Source organism: Phodopus roborovskii, unplaced genomic scaffold (genome assembly GCF_943737965.1).
Source record: "Phodopus roborovskii unplaced genomic scaffold, PHOROB, whole genome shotgun sequence".
In the NCBI taxonomy this organism is placed as follows: domain Eukaryota; kingdom Metazoa; phylum Chordata; class Mammalia; order Rodentia; family Cricetidae; genus Phodopus; species Phodopus roborovskii.
In genome coordinates, this window is record NW_026125546.1 from 6,382,886 (window position 1) to 6,397,444 (window position 14,559).

Below are 14,559 nucleotides of genomic sequence, written 5' to 3' on the forward strand. Positions count from 1 at the left end.
TGTAAAATCTGTGGATGCAATCAAGTTTGGGGTATTAGTTTCATGTGCCAATATTAGCCCCATGCCAAGCACACCTCTTTTCAGAAATAGAGAGAACCTAAGCTGAAATAGCTAGTGAGTTTAAATTATTTGGTATATTTATTTAAATGATCAATTAGGAACTGGAAGTCATCTTTATTTTTACAATTGCTTTGGGGAATTAAACATATCAAAACTACCAACACCTTATTTATTGGCAATAGTGCACTCTCTTTTCTTATTCTGAACATTGAATATGGCAGGGGAAAAGAAGGATCTTAACATTAGTAAGAGCAACTCAACTACCTAACAGCATGGCATACCAGGCTAGCATCTTGTTTTCTACTGTCTTATCAGTTCACTACTATGTTTCTCAGAAATTAATCTCAGTATGCCTCATTCATGTAATGTAGCAATTTTCTGGCCAACACTTATCTCCTGATTATACTCCATCCCACACAAACAGTTGGTTGATACTTTCTGTCCCCAACTGAAAACTATTTTAATTGTATTCTAATCTTGTTTCACAAGATTTCTGAGGTAGAGGCAACATACAGATAATATGGAGTCAAGGGAAAGGCAGTATAGAGCACATGGAAAGAACATGGGTTTGAACACATTGGACTTAATGGACTCAAGTATTTTTTTAAAACTTCTAAAATTACATTGGATTTGTATGTATGCAAACACATTTTGAGTTACGTGTATTCAAAGGAAAACTTTTAGGAGTTGGTCCTCTCCTTCCACCATGTAATTACTGAGGAATGATCTCGTGTTGGGAGGCCTAAAGGTAAGCCTTAGCTAATTAGCCCTTAGCATAAGCCTTAACTCAAGCTCTGCTGCCCTCATTTTACAAGGCTGGAGCCATAGTACTAATATACTGTCTTATACTGTTGATATCCAGACTATATTATAAAAATACAAAGTCCTTGAGAATAGGCATATATTTACACACAAATTTAATATGTAACAAATACAGGAACATATTTTAATATAACAAATGAACTTCTTTTCTTTCTAGATACCATACCTGATTAACTTTATCAAACAGCAAACACGACCTTGTCAAGTTCTATTTTAGAATATTATAAAGGTAACTAACCATAAAGAAAATTCCCTGCAAAAGTTAGCACTTAAAAACCATCATAGCTCCCTAACCCAAGTTATATGTCTAACTTGATCACAGGATGAGTTTACTACCTAAAACCGTACTTAAGTGCTTATCTGCTTTCCTGATTATGTGATAAACTCCTTGAGAACAAGAGCCATATCACACTCAAGGTTAGTTCGTTTGTCTTCATGGTGCTAGAGGTTAAACTTAGGGCTCTACATTTGCTAGGCAAGAGCTCCTGCCCCTGAGCCTTGTTCAGTTTTTTTTTTTTTTTTTTATTAACACTTAATTTATTATTTTTGTTTTCTCTCTGTGTGTGAATGTCACATGTGTGTAGGTGGTCACAGTGGCCAGAAGTGAGTACAGGATTTTTTATAATTTATTTTTATTTCATGTGCATTGATGTTTTGTGTGTGTGTGTGTGTGTGTGTGTGTGTGTGTGTGTATGTATGTATGTATGTATGTGTGAGGGTGTCAGATTCCCTAAAAATGGAGTCATAGATAGTTGTTAGCAGCCATGTGGGTGCTAGGAATTGAATCCCCTCTGGAAGAGCAGCCAGTGTTCTTAACTGCAGAGCTATTTCTCCAACCCCAGACTTATTTAGTGTTTTTTGTTTGTTTTAGTTTTAGTTTTTCAAGAAAGGGTTTCCTCTGTGGCTTTGGAGGCTGTCCCGGAACTAGCTCTTGTAGACCAAGCTGGTCTTGAACTCACAGAGATTTGCCTGCCTCTGCCTCCCAATTGCTGGGATTAAAGGCATGCGCCACAACCACCTGGTCCTTATTTGTTTTATACTCACTGCATATTATAACTACACATAAAAATTTTTAGTTAACATTATTTTGTACAATGACAAATTTCTGTGTTCCCCAAAATATCTGCTTCCAATTTGATAATATAATCAATCATGTTCATCTCTCTCTAAATAACTCAGTGTAGGGAGAGCATAAAAACCTTTTAAGCCTGGCAACTCAAGAGATTACAGAGAAAATTTTTGACTTCCTAATCTAAATGTAAATTTATGTCACATGGAGCCAAATCTGCATTATTTCTAAAAGAGAAAAAAAAATTATTCAAAATAACTTGTTATGGAGGTGTGGAAAGGGAACAGCTCTTTTGTCTTGGCTCCATTCTAGAGATTACTAGATATGATACTGACCCAGAGGCATGGATAATAAGAGAAGAAATAAAAGTCTGGAATGTCTGTCCCCATAAGAACATGGGTGATAAGACAGGATGACTAACCAGAAAGAGCATGTATTACTGACCGCACTGTGGAGCCACCCTACTGCCCCAGACAGTCTACATCTGATTCTCACTACTATAATTTGTTGTTTGTTTTGTGAAGTTAGGAATACAATTCAGCACACATTAATATAACAATAAATTTAAGGCCAGTCTGGAAAATGACTCAAAAATGAAAGAAAACAAAAGGAGTATGTATATGAGCATATTACATATGCACGAACAAACTATGTCCTAACCATCGAGTGAAAGGATTTGGAACCACTCACACTCTAGCAGCAAAGAGCAGTATTCCCAAATCTTTTATAAATACTTGTTGTCTTTACAAACCAAAAAGCAAAAGTAAGGTTCCTTGTGGAAATGGCTGATTTTAGGGATTAGAGCAAGTAAAGCACAAGATGAATCAGGAACAATTTATTCTGCTAGAAAGGAAAAGCACAGCGAACCAGATAGGAGCATGATAAATGGGCAGAGCAGCCAGTTTATCAATGTTCCCCCTGACTAGCCTGGGGACAATCGAAATAGCACAATAAGTGAAAATAGCAATAATTCACAACATCTCACATAAAGTCAAAGCCATTTAAACTACTTTTAGTTAAAAAAAAAAAAGGGGGGGGGGAAAGAAAAGCAGCTTTCAATAAAACATCAACTAGTACATGCAGAGAAACAGTGGAAATAAATAGTAATTGCTAATCATCATAAAAGTGTCATCAGTGATGCTAAGTCCAGCAAGTGAGGGTCTGGTAAGAAATAAGAAATTCGATAATGGTACAATTTTGGAATTTATTTTCACAATTATATCTTGTGACGTGATTTGTCACTGTGTGCCTCTGGATGAGATTCACTGAGAAGGGCATGACATCTTGATATTTCTTTCAGGAAAACATCACTTGGCTGGGGGCAGGGAGCATGAGGAAATATTCATAGTTCTAGGATGAGGGTTATGCTAGAAAATGCAGGTATATATTTGATAAAACTTCCAAAGGCTTGGGAGATGTGGAAACTGAGGCCAAAGATGTGTGGAAAAAATTAACACAGTATGTATTCCTGAAGGGTAGTTTGTGGTTTGTGTAACAGGGTTTTGTTTTTAGAAAGCAGGGTAAAGGCACACATGCCTGAAGCTTCCTCAAAATGTTACAAAGGACTGATAAGACTGTATGTGTTCAACATAGGTATTTATGCATGGAGACAGAAATGGTAAGCAATTAAAGAACTGCAGCAGAATAGTAACAGTGGAAGAAATCTGAATATAGGTATACAATGGGCAGTTCTTTGTATTGCTGACATGTTATGAATTTAAAATTACTTCTAATTTAAGTAACCTGAAATCCTTTCAAAATTGTCGTTAAAAATCTGAAAGCTGTAATGTAGAATTCCTGCTGCTAGAAAAGAATGGGATACAGCTGTCATTGTCCATGACCACAGACAGAATAAAAACTCTGGTTTAAACTATTTACATACCTTCCTTTACCATAGTGAATGGATGCATCAACAAGGAAGGCAATGGTTTACACCCTTCATTTACTAAAGGCATCTATCTGAACAGGCTTTTCCATCATGGATTGTAAGCGGAAATTTTACAGCCCAATGATAAAGAGAATCTTGATTTGTTTATCATTATAGGCTAAGCATCAAACACATTTATAGTTCTGTCTCTGTTACATTGAGTAGGAGTTCTAATTCCAGCATCATTGAAACCAGAAAAATACAGTAACTTCAGTATTATAAAACATTTTTACTACAAGTAAAACAGAAAGACTATGGATGTCAAGTTAAATTGTGTGTGTGTGTGTGTGTGTGTGTGTGTGTGAGAGAGAGAGAGAGAGAGAGAGAGAGAGAGAGAGAGAGAGAGAGAGGTGGAGAAAAAGTACCAAGTGTTGCTGTTTTTAAGAATTCAAAAATTATTAATATGTTCTATAATCTCAAAAAACAGAAAAGCACATAATTAGTAGTAAAGGACATTGGCCAAGAGCAGGCTGTTAACAGATTTTAATTTTTAAAAACAAGCAAATTGGTTATAATACAAGTGAAGCTTTGGGAAAAATGTGTCAATAGTAGAAAATCATGCTTCTAAAAAAGTTTGGGGGGGCATGACTGAACTGTATAGAAATGCTGCTAACCCATAAATCCTACTAGTCAAATCTGAGAATTCTCATTGCAGAACCAAAACTCTCCAAGGCCTTTAGACAGAATCACAGTCAAACATCTAGATTGGTAAATTCAATGAGAAAAGGAATCTTGATATATTTACCCTTGTAGAGGCAGAACATAAACCCTGATCTTCACTAAAGGGTTAATGAAGCAAGGTAAGAAAATAAGCAGGAAAGTGAAGTATTTAGGGTGGGGAAGGAAGAGGCAGTTAAAACAAACTGAAAAGTCCAAAAATCACTGTTTCCCAAGTTAGGTCATTTTGAGAAGGTGATAAGTTACCCAAGTATTTTTAGGATAATACAGAGAAACTGAACGGACTCTCAAAATCTTTTTCTTTCTTTTCTTTTTCTTTCTTTCTTTCTTTTTTTTTTTTTTTTTTTTGACAAATGTGTCTCATATAACACTTAATATTTGAAAGAAACACTTAAAAATTTAGATGAATGATGGTATATATACCCTCAAAGGGAAAAAGCTATTCAAAGCACCGAGGAAGAGTTTTTCACTTCCATTCATGGAGATTCGGAGAAACTTATTTCACACTTCTTCCATTAACTATATCTACTTATATACGAAAATACCTTTGATCTTATACCTACAGGTAAGCTGTATAAATAAATGCACTTTCGTAAGTGAGCACACCCAGGAGAGGAAGGAAGACAATCAACTCTCTCAGAACTGAGGAGTGCCATAGCAGTGTTAAGAGTGGCCGATTTTATCTTCATGGCTCAGATACGCCTGTTTATAGCCCTCACTTTATAAGACTGCATGCATGATTTCAGGATATGTTCACAGCATAAACTCTGGATTCTCAGAGCTGTGAGAGAGGGAACAAATAAACGAGATAGGAAAATATGGTTCTATTTTTCCTTCTTGGCCCCAAAGATAATAGAAATCAGTAGACTTTTAAAGCAAAGATTGTTCTGTGTAACTGACCATTCCATCATGAAAACAATTCAAATCTTCTCATTCAGACGCGGACTGATTTTACAGAAAACAGAAGCCACACCTTCAACAATGCACTCAAGTCTGCACAGTGCCTGGCTTCTGTGCCAAGGAAAGTACATTTCCAGAAAGACAACTGGATTTACATCTTCTGGGCCTGCTTCAAACTAAGGCCTGCGAAGTGTAAAATTACGGCATCAACTGCTAAAAGGAATTTTTTGGGGGGAGTGGTAACAAAACATATCTACTGTTCTTAAAAAAAAATAATAGTTTTCAAGAAAACAAAACACCAACGCTACCATACTACCTCAGAGTAGTTTACAGAACAGTAACAGAACCTGCAATGTACAGTGCACCATTATTTTGAGGTTATGTCTTTTCTATAATGCCTTGAAAAGTTAGTAAATGCATGAAGATACATGACAGCTATTGTCCAATCACTGACAGATTTAAAATTACATTTTAATCTAATTTCTGGAAAGTTCTGCTGAAGCAGCCAAGGGAAAAAAAACAAAAAAACAAAAAAACAAAAAAACAAAAACAAAAACAAAAAAACCAAACCCTAAAACTTAACGAGAAAGAGTCCAGTCAAATAGTAATCAAAATGGTAAGAAATTAACAGTATCCAGAGCTTAGTAACTAAACATTCAGACGTTTTCACTTTCGCTCTTCAGATTTACCAGTAAAACTTTCCTGGAATGGGTCGCTTCAATACGGGATGCTTCAACATGCCATTCCATATGAATGGAGCCTGTGAGAATTAGACCTCTTCAGGAGCTGCTGCATCACAGTTCTAACTCCAATTTCCTCAAACATCAGTGTAAGAACAGTTCACACAAACAGGGAGAGGCCTGAGGGTACAGGGGCGCGTCCATCCTTTTGTTTGGGTGGCAAAACCAACAAGCATCAAGGTTCAGCGGTGCCATCTGCACCTATCCCCACCCATGACACTCCTGCAGAAGAGCACTTTGAACCTCGCTTACTTGAGGTCCGTGGAGCCGGTGGAAATCCAAGGCTTTCCACGTCTCAACAACACGGGCTGCGGAGGCAGTGAGCTCTGGGCTTCCACAGAAAATGAAGGAGGGCACGAATCTTTTGAGGACAGAGGGACAAAGCGACGCAGACGAGTGTGGAGGATGGGGCGCGCCCCGGAAAGCGGGAGGCTTGCAAATCCGTGAGCGCGAGAAACCCCGTGGGCTAGGCAGGATGCTGTACCTGTTCGGGGATGGGGACGGGAGGGACGCCGGGCACGCTCGCAAGAGCCGCGGAAAGGGCGTCAACTGGGCAGCCGAATTCAGACAGCCTCGGCCAGAGCCGAGCCGCGAAGCAGAGACTTACGGTTACTTCTCCCGGTAACCGGGGACCGGGGTCGCGTGGATCCCGCCGCTCTGCAGGTCTTCCTGCGCCGCGGCCACCTGCCTCTCGCGCCGCCGGGCGGGCGGGTGACCTCGGGTCCCCTCGGCGCCCCACCCACCCGCCGCCAGCAGCTGCGGGAAGCCGAGGATGCGCGCTGCAGGCCCGCGGGGAGCGCTGCGTGAGCCCGACGCGCCCGGCGAGCTCACACCGGGCGGGCGCCCCCCATCTCCTCGGGCTGCGCGCCGCGGCTCTCGGGGTCGGGAGGGAGGAGGGGGGCGGTGACGCCTGCCTCCGGCCCGGCGCTCGCTCAAGTCCAGCGCATGGTCGTGCTCGGGGGCGCGCGCAGCCGCCCAGGCCGACCTCCCCGTCCCCGGCGCCGGGCTCGGCCGCCACCGACAGCGCGCGCTCGCGGCCGCCACCCGGCCGCTCCACACAGCTGGCTGCGGCCGCCGCACCAAGTGGCACGAACCGGCACGAACGGCGGCACCCCGCAGGCCGACCCGGAAGCTTTTCCGCCGCAGACCTCCAGCGGGCTGGGGCGCGGCGAGAGGGAGGGGGGCGTAACCCCGGAAGTTCTTTCCCGGCGCCGGGCGCGGCGGGGTGGCGAAGCTGAGGCCTCGACGGCCCCGAGTTTGGGTCGAAGCCGAGAGGTGGCTGCGGCCGGGGGAGGCGGGAGGGCAGTGGAGAGCGGGTGTCCAGGCCCCCGAACTCTCGGGGCGGCGGCTTGTGGTGGCGACCAAGGGGCTTCCTGCCACAGGAAGTTGTGTCGGGCCGCTGGGCCTCCGAGAACGGCAGAGGGGGTGAGAAAACGGTGACGGCCCCGCCGTCCACCGCTTGCCGCTGCCCCACCCCGTGATTTGGATGTAGCGGCCCCGCAAGGAGATCGGCCGCTCGCTCGGGTGAGCCTTCTCGATTTCCTTCGCGGAAACGGGTGCGACACCGAACCCCCTGAGCCAGGTTCTGCAGGCAAGGAGCGTTGTTCCTGGCGGGCGCTTACCGAGAAGCCGTGGTCGCGTTTGGGGCGACAGCCCTTGCAGCAGAGCACCTTGCATTTCCCACAATAGTGGAGCGCTGGTGGGTGGTGGCAGGGGGAAGACTTCCCAGGCAGGGATGTTGTCATTGTCGGAAAGCGATGCCCAGCTTATCGATTGTAGCTGCTCTCTCCCTTCTTTCCGAGTTGGGCGTTTGTGGGGCTTTGGTTTTGGCTTGCTTTCCTTGCTGTCCCCGCCCCCTCTGTGTTTGCATCTTCAGTAGTAGCTGTTAGGTAGCTCTCTATTCCTGCCCCACTCTCTGAGAGTTTATGTCTTTACTGTTTGTTTGCAAACAGACCATCTGGCCCACAAAGGAATATTACCCCAGCTGTGGGCGCTAACTCCCACCTCTCCTTTCTCGATCATAATGATAACCAAAAATGCCCCTAACATATTTCTAAAATGATCTCCCAATTATAAGCCATCTCCACTTACACTTATTTAGGTAGCATATAATTTATGCCTGAACATTTTCTCCAGTGCTGTGAGCCATATAACATAGTAACAGTACCTGTGTTTCTTTTGACTGGTCTTCACTTCCTATCCATATGTGTTTCTGCTGCACCAGCCTAAACTGCACCAGCTGGCAGCTTCTTAATTTCCTTTGTTTCCTTATATATCATTAGAAGACTATTTTAAATGCTCCAGTACAAATACTTTTTGAAAACCAGTTTTAAGAATATTTGGGGGAATATGTTACTAGTGAATGTTTTAAAATAAATGATAGGTGTTAACATATAAAACACTGTAAATAGACGTTTTCTTGTCATGAATTGATTGAGACAAGAATTAATTTACTTTAAATTCCGTGTAGATAGTTGACAGCTACCTAATGTCTCCTTTAGGTGCTTTATAGAAAGCATTGTTTTCTGTAATTGCCATATATTTTGTAGTTTCCCTACAATAACAATGCCTTTTTAAGAAGTTTGCAGTCTGTAAGGCATCCATATCTCGTATTACTTAGTTTATTATGTTTTAGTCATTGTTAATCTGAGTCGAAAAGAATTGCTAAACAAAAGTTTTTGAGAAAAGCCTTTTTTTCACATTCTGTAAACAGCTTTTTTGCACATTGTGGGTTTTCAGAATGATCTTATAAAATGTTTGAATGGGGAAAAAAAAATCCATGAACTATAGAATGGGAATGAATCTGTTCATAAAACTCTAAACAAAATGAAATGTCTTCACCCTTGTTTCACTCCAACTTCTTCATCGAAATACCTTGGTTTTTTTTTTTTTTTTTTTTTTTTTTGATTCAAAATAAAGTGAAACTTTTGTAATTAAAAAATTTAATTAAGATAAATATTTGTGAAGAAATACTTGTTAAACTTTTATACTACATTTTATTTAATGTGGCAGAAGTTACTATATTTTAAAAGAATTTCATTTTCATAAAATTTTCAAAATAAGGCATTTTTTTTAATTTTAGGAAAGTGAGTTAGGACATCAAAGTGACATCAGTTGCAGCTGAGAAAATGGAATACATGTGTATTTTCTCAAATAACGTTTTCAACCCTTCTTTTGTTTTTGGTTGTGAGCCTAGCCTTTAATGGCTGAGCCATCTCTCCAGCCCTCAACCCTTTTTTTGAAAATGCTTTTTTTTTCCTCTTCTGTGAGTTGGAGCAGTAAGGGACTCATTAAATATGAAAAGACCATTTTAATGCCTAATGGGCCTTTTAAAAATTAAAGAAAGTTCATGTAAATGTGACTAGAAAAGAAACTCTTTGGTCGATGTTCTTTTAGAAATTTACTGGTATATCGCTGAGAGGAACACTAAAAGCCAAAAGGATAAAAGATATTCAACCCAAGAGAAGCTTTTTAGTGTAGTTGTGAAAAAGTAATAGCACTGGTCAAAGAGGACATTCAGCATGCAAGTATATAGCTGAAATTCAATTACATATGTTAACCCAGTGAATATATTTACAAGAAAAACTTATCTAGGGGATTGATAACAGAAATGGAAAAGATTTCTTTTATACTAACCACAAGGTTCACGTCTATGATGAGCATCTCCAAAGACAGGTCATCCAAGTGTCTAAATCAAATGTTTTCTTGCTGAAAGTTATGGAGTGCCAATAGGTATTATATGTATTATAAGATGTAAACATCAACATTTTATTATTGTGCTTTGAAGTGAATGTTTTAAAAGTAAAAGTTGTTGGACTAGGTGTGATGGATATTTACATTGCCACCAGTTATGTCATTTACTCTTCCAAAGAACTTTTTGTTTGTTTTATAAAGCAATGGGAAATCCAGAAAACATAGAAGATGCATATGTTGCAGTTATCCGTCCAAAGAATGCTGCCAGTCTCAACTCTCGAGAATACAGAGCTAAGTCCTATGAAGTGAGAACATTTAATAACATTTTATTCCTACTGTTGAATGTCATTTCTGTATTACCCTTTACATATAAAACATTTTGAGCATCTAGTTAGTCTAGATCTCTACCAAATGGTATTTTGTTGTTGCATATCTTTCAATAATTTGGCATTTATTTACATGTGGTGATTATTTGATAAAAAGTTATTTGAGGGGCTGAGATGTATATTAGTTGATAGAGTGTTTGGTTAGCATACATAAAGGTGTGAGTTTGAATCCCAGCACTGTATAAAACCAACCAGGGTGAACCATGGCTACATAGAGAGCTTGAGGCCAGCCTGCGTGCATGAGACCCACCTTACAAATGAAAGAGAAAATTAAAGACAAAGTCTTGATTTTTTTTTTTTTTTTTTTTCTCTGCCTCCTGGGTGCTGGGATTGATGGTGTGTATCATCATGCCCAGCTCATGATTCTCTTAAGTTTATTTACTTAGGTCTTTGTATAATTTATGGAATTACTCAAAACTTAAAAATTTAACGAAAAATCAATTTACTCAGACTTTGAATATAAAGATTGATATCAGTTGTTTTCAGATTATTTTTAACAATTCATTGAAAAATATATTTTACATTAAATCATTTGACTGCTTTACACAGTCAAATAACTTTCTGTAGTCGTATATAGTTTAGTAAATATATAATTGGGGCAGTTATATATCTGTGTGTGTTTGTTATATATTATATATATATGTATATATATGTAAATAAAATTGAATTGCTTTTTTTTTTCTGTGTTACAGATTTGTATCCCAATTTTTCTTAACATTTGGCTTGAACTGCTTTTGTAAGGTTATGTGAAGCCATTTCCCAATCTCAGTTGCAGTATAGACTTACTTGGGAAAGTACTTGTACTAGGAGCCTATTCCTTATGAGTTCTGACTTGATAGGTCCAGAGAGGAGATTAACATTGGTATTATTTTAAAGCCTCATAGATTATTCTGTAATTTGCACCTAGGAATGAGAAAGGCTGTCAGGTTATAGTAGTATTCTAGGGCTGATGAATTTTAAACTTTGTATTAATGCCATTTTTCTCACCTAAGATTTTATTGCATGAAGTTCCAATTGAAGGACAGAAAAAAAAGAGAAAGAAAGTTTTACTGGAAACTAAACTTCAAGGCAACAGTGAAATAGCACAAGGCATATTGGATTATGTAGTAGAAACTACCAAACCAATTTCTCCTGCAAACCAAGGGATCAGAGGTAGGAAACTTCCTCTCTCTACACCTAACGGTTTGTTTCCAATAGTAAAAAGAAAAAAATGTGGGTTTTTTTTTTGGAGGGGGGAAAGGGTTGTTTTGTTTATTTTGTTCACTGTGTAACCCTAGCTGTCCTGTAACTCAATATGTAGACCAGGCTAGCCTTGAACTTGCAGAGAGATGTTTACATCTGCTCCTGAATGCTAGAATTAATGACTTATGCTGTTGTGCCTGGCCCAGATAAATATTTCTTTAATATTTTAAAAATCAATTTCTTATGTTTCTTAAAGTAGGAAGACCTCAGGAAGTTGTTAAACTATATATAGTCCAGATCCTTGAAGAAGTAACTTCAGTGGAGTTTTATTAACTTTTTTTAGCAAGTATTAATTTTACAAAATAGGTTTAATTATAGAATTTTCCAATATGTATTATGTACTTTATCATATTCACTGTTGCAGTTTAGTCCCCCCTCTACCCTGCACTTGTTCTCTGCTTCCCAAAGATAACTAATTTCTTAGAACCCAAACCATGTAAGGAACTGCAGTGTTAGTGATTTATTCATGGAGAGACTGTAGAGTATTTTTGCTAGCTGTATGGTTTTCTAGGTAATTATCTCTGAGCTGTTATTTTTATTTCTACCTCTCTCTTTGGCTAAATGAAACATAATATTCATGGATTAATCAGCCAAAAATAATAAAAAAAAATCTTTAAGTTACCAAGGTAAATTGTTTTCTCGTCATTTGGGTCATAGGAAAGAGATCCTTAAAAGAAAAAAATAATTGTTAACCTTGGCTGGACGGTGGTGGTTCCATTGATCCCAGCACACTGGAGGCAGAGGCAAGTGGATATTTGTGAGTTCAAGACTAGCCTGGTGTACATAGTGAGGCCCAGGACAGACAAGGCTACACAGAGAATCCATGTCTCACAAATAAATAAATAAGCAAACAAGAAGGAAGGAAAAGTTTTAACCCTGAAAGGTTAGAGCCAATTTATAATATTAGATAATGTGTAGCCTGTGCAAGGTATTGAAAAGTGATATATTGTGGTTTAATAAGGATCAGGAGAAACAAACAGGCTGAATAGATGTATATTCAGGGAGAAATAACTTACAACATAGGCAGATGAACACCAGCAGGTTCCTGGTCCCAAGGATGCCTCCGGATGCTCTCCTGTTCCCATGCTGCAAGCAAGAGAGCTGGGGGAGGGGAGGTCTCCTCAGACCATGTTCTCCCAGGTAACATCTGCCCCTGTCCCCAACCCCAATGGGAGTGGTCAGTGCTATAGGTGTGAACAAACTGAATATCTCACTACAGTGATAACCTATTTTTAGGCTCATAAGGAACAGAGAACAGTCAAGAAGGTACATTTATCCACTGTATATATATTATTTTAAAAAGGAAATTATTCAGGGGCTGGATAGCTGCTTTTACAGAGGACTCAGGTTCAGTTTTCAGCATCTACATGGTGGCCCACAACTGTCTGTGGCTCCCTCTCATAGGAAGTTTCTAGTACATTAAAATATGGCCCTGAATCTATTAGTTGTTTGTCTATATGTTGATCCTGTAATATCAAAATTTGCCAACATTTATTTTGTTTTTTGGGGTTTCTTTGTTTGTTAGCTTTTTGGTTTTCTAGACAGGGTTTCTCTGTGGCTTTTAGAACTTGTCCTGGAACTAGCTCTTGTAGATCAAGCTGGTCTCACACTCACAGAGATCCACCTGCCTGCCTCCAGAGTGGTGGGATTAAAGGTTTGTGCCACCACCACCCAGCTATTTTGTTTTTTTTAATTAAAAATTTTGTATGTATGTTGTGTGTGTATGTGTGCCTAAGTGCTCATTTATGTGTGTAAGTATGGTCATGCTTGTACCACAGCTCATGGGTGGAGGTGTAAGGACAACCTTGAGTGTCTCTGTCCTTGCCTTCCACCTTGATTGATAAAGGATTTCTTGATGACAGCTGCATACACCAGGTTAGTTGGCCCTCAAACTCCTGGGACTTCTATCTATATCTCCCATCTTGCTGTGGGCATTAGGATTATAGGCACACATGAATATGCCCAGATTTACATGGGTTCTGAGGATTCTCACACTTGTGTAGCAAATATTTTACTGCCTTAGTCATCTCTCCCCAACTGCCTGAATTACCAGTTTTTATTAGTACATATAATATGGCTGCCTTTTTATATATTTTGAGTTCCTTTTCTAAAATCTTTATTTTCTTTGTTCTTTTTATGTTTTAAAATTTTTATTAATATTAATTTATTATTAACATTATTTTACATATAAGACATATTAACATTATATATAATAATATAGAATAACTTCTTACTTTAATTATTATTTATTTTGTGATGCATTGCAGGGGATCAAACTCAGACCCTTGCTCCTGCTGGACATGTGTTATATTAATGAGGGATGTCTCCAATACCTAAAAACTTGTTTTCTAACCCTGAAGGCAAGTTGTAAAATTTAAACATCTATCCTCTTCAGCCAGGTGTGATGGTTAGCACCTGTAGTCTTGACACTTGGGAGGCTGAGGCAACAGGATCATGTGTTAAAGCTAGCTTGGGTCACAATGAAGAACCCTATCTCAACAAAATAAAGAAGCAAGCAAAACATCCCCTTATTTTCATCTTTGCTTTTTTTTTTCAACTAGGAAAACGAGTGGTACTAATGAAGAAATTTCCTCTGGATGGAGAGAAAATAGGCAGAGAAGCGGCACTGTTTATTGTCCCATCAGTTGTCAAAGGTAGTCTATATTTAGATATGTAGGTACTTTGAATGTTAATTGGAAATTTACTAAGTATTTAGAAGTATACATTTGTAGTTACTACTATAATATTGTTATCCATATTTTTAACAGAAGAAAAAATGTCATAAATATTTTAATTTCAAGATAATGTATAGGTTTCTTGGCTAATTCATAATGTTTTCATTCCCATTTTTAAGATGGGAGATGTGAAGAGAGAAGGAGTGATTGAAATTAAAAGTATTTAAGTTAAGGAGCTAGAGAGATGGTACAGCAGTTAAGAACACTGACTATGCTTCTGGAGGACCCAGGTCCAATGCCCATCATTAAAACTGTGGGTCACAACCTTCTGTCACTTTAATTCCAGGAGATCCAGCTGTGGTGATAT

At 39.2% G+C, this 14,559-nt stretch overlaps 2 protein-coding genes across 4 annotated transcripts in view; one reads left to right on the top strand and one right to left on the bottom strand.

Moving 5' to 3' along the window:
• The window catches only part of Ankib1 (ankyrin repeat and IBR domain containing 1), a 101,198-nt gene extending 94,249 nt beyond the window's left edge, over window positions 1–6,949 (bottom strand). For 2 of the 3 annotated variants that reach the window (XM_051177201.1, XM_051177198.1), the window contains exon 1: window positions 6,804–6,949. The gene's annotated coding sequence lies outside the window, so the exon portion shown is untranslated. Of the gene's footprint in view, window positions 1–6,680 lie in introns of all 3 variants that reach the window. The other variant, XM_051177200.1, reaches the window with a different exon arrangement.
• Window positions 6,950–7,617: 668 nt separating this feature from the next.
• The window catches only part of Krit1 (KRIT1 ankyrin repeat containing), a 34,296-nt gene continuing 27,354 nt past the window's right edge, over window positions 7,618–14,559 (top strand). Inside the window, exons 1-4 of the mRNA XM_051177202.1 lie at window positions 7,618–7,720; window positions 10,091–10,194; window positions 11,268–11,427; window positions 14,079–14,171. Coding sequence (XP_051033159.1) covers window positions 10,093–10,194; window positions 11,268–11,427; window positions 14,079–14,171 — 355 coding nt within the window. The 5' untranslated portion in view covers window positions 7,618–7,720; window positions 10,091–10,092. The remainder of the gene's footprint in view (window positions 7,721–10,090; window positions 10,195–11,267; window positions 11,428–14,078; window positions 14,172–14,559) is intronic.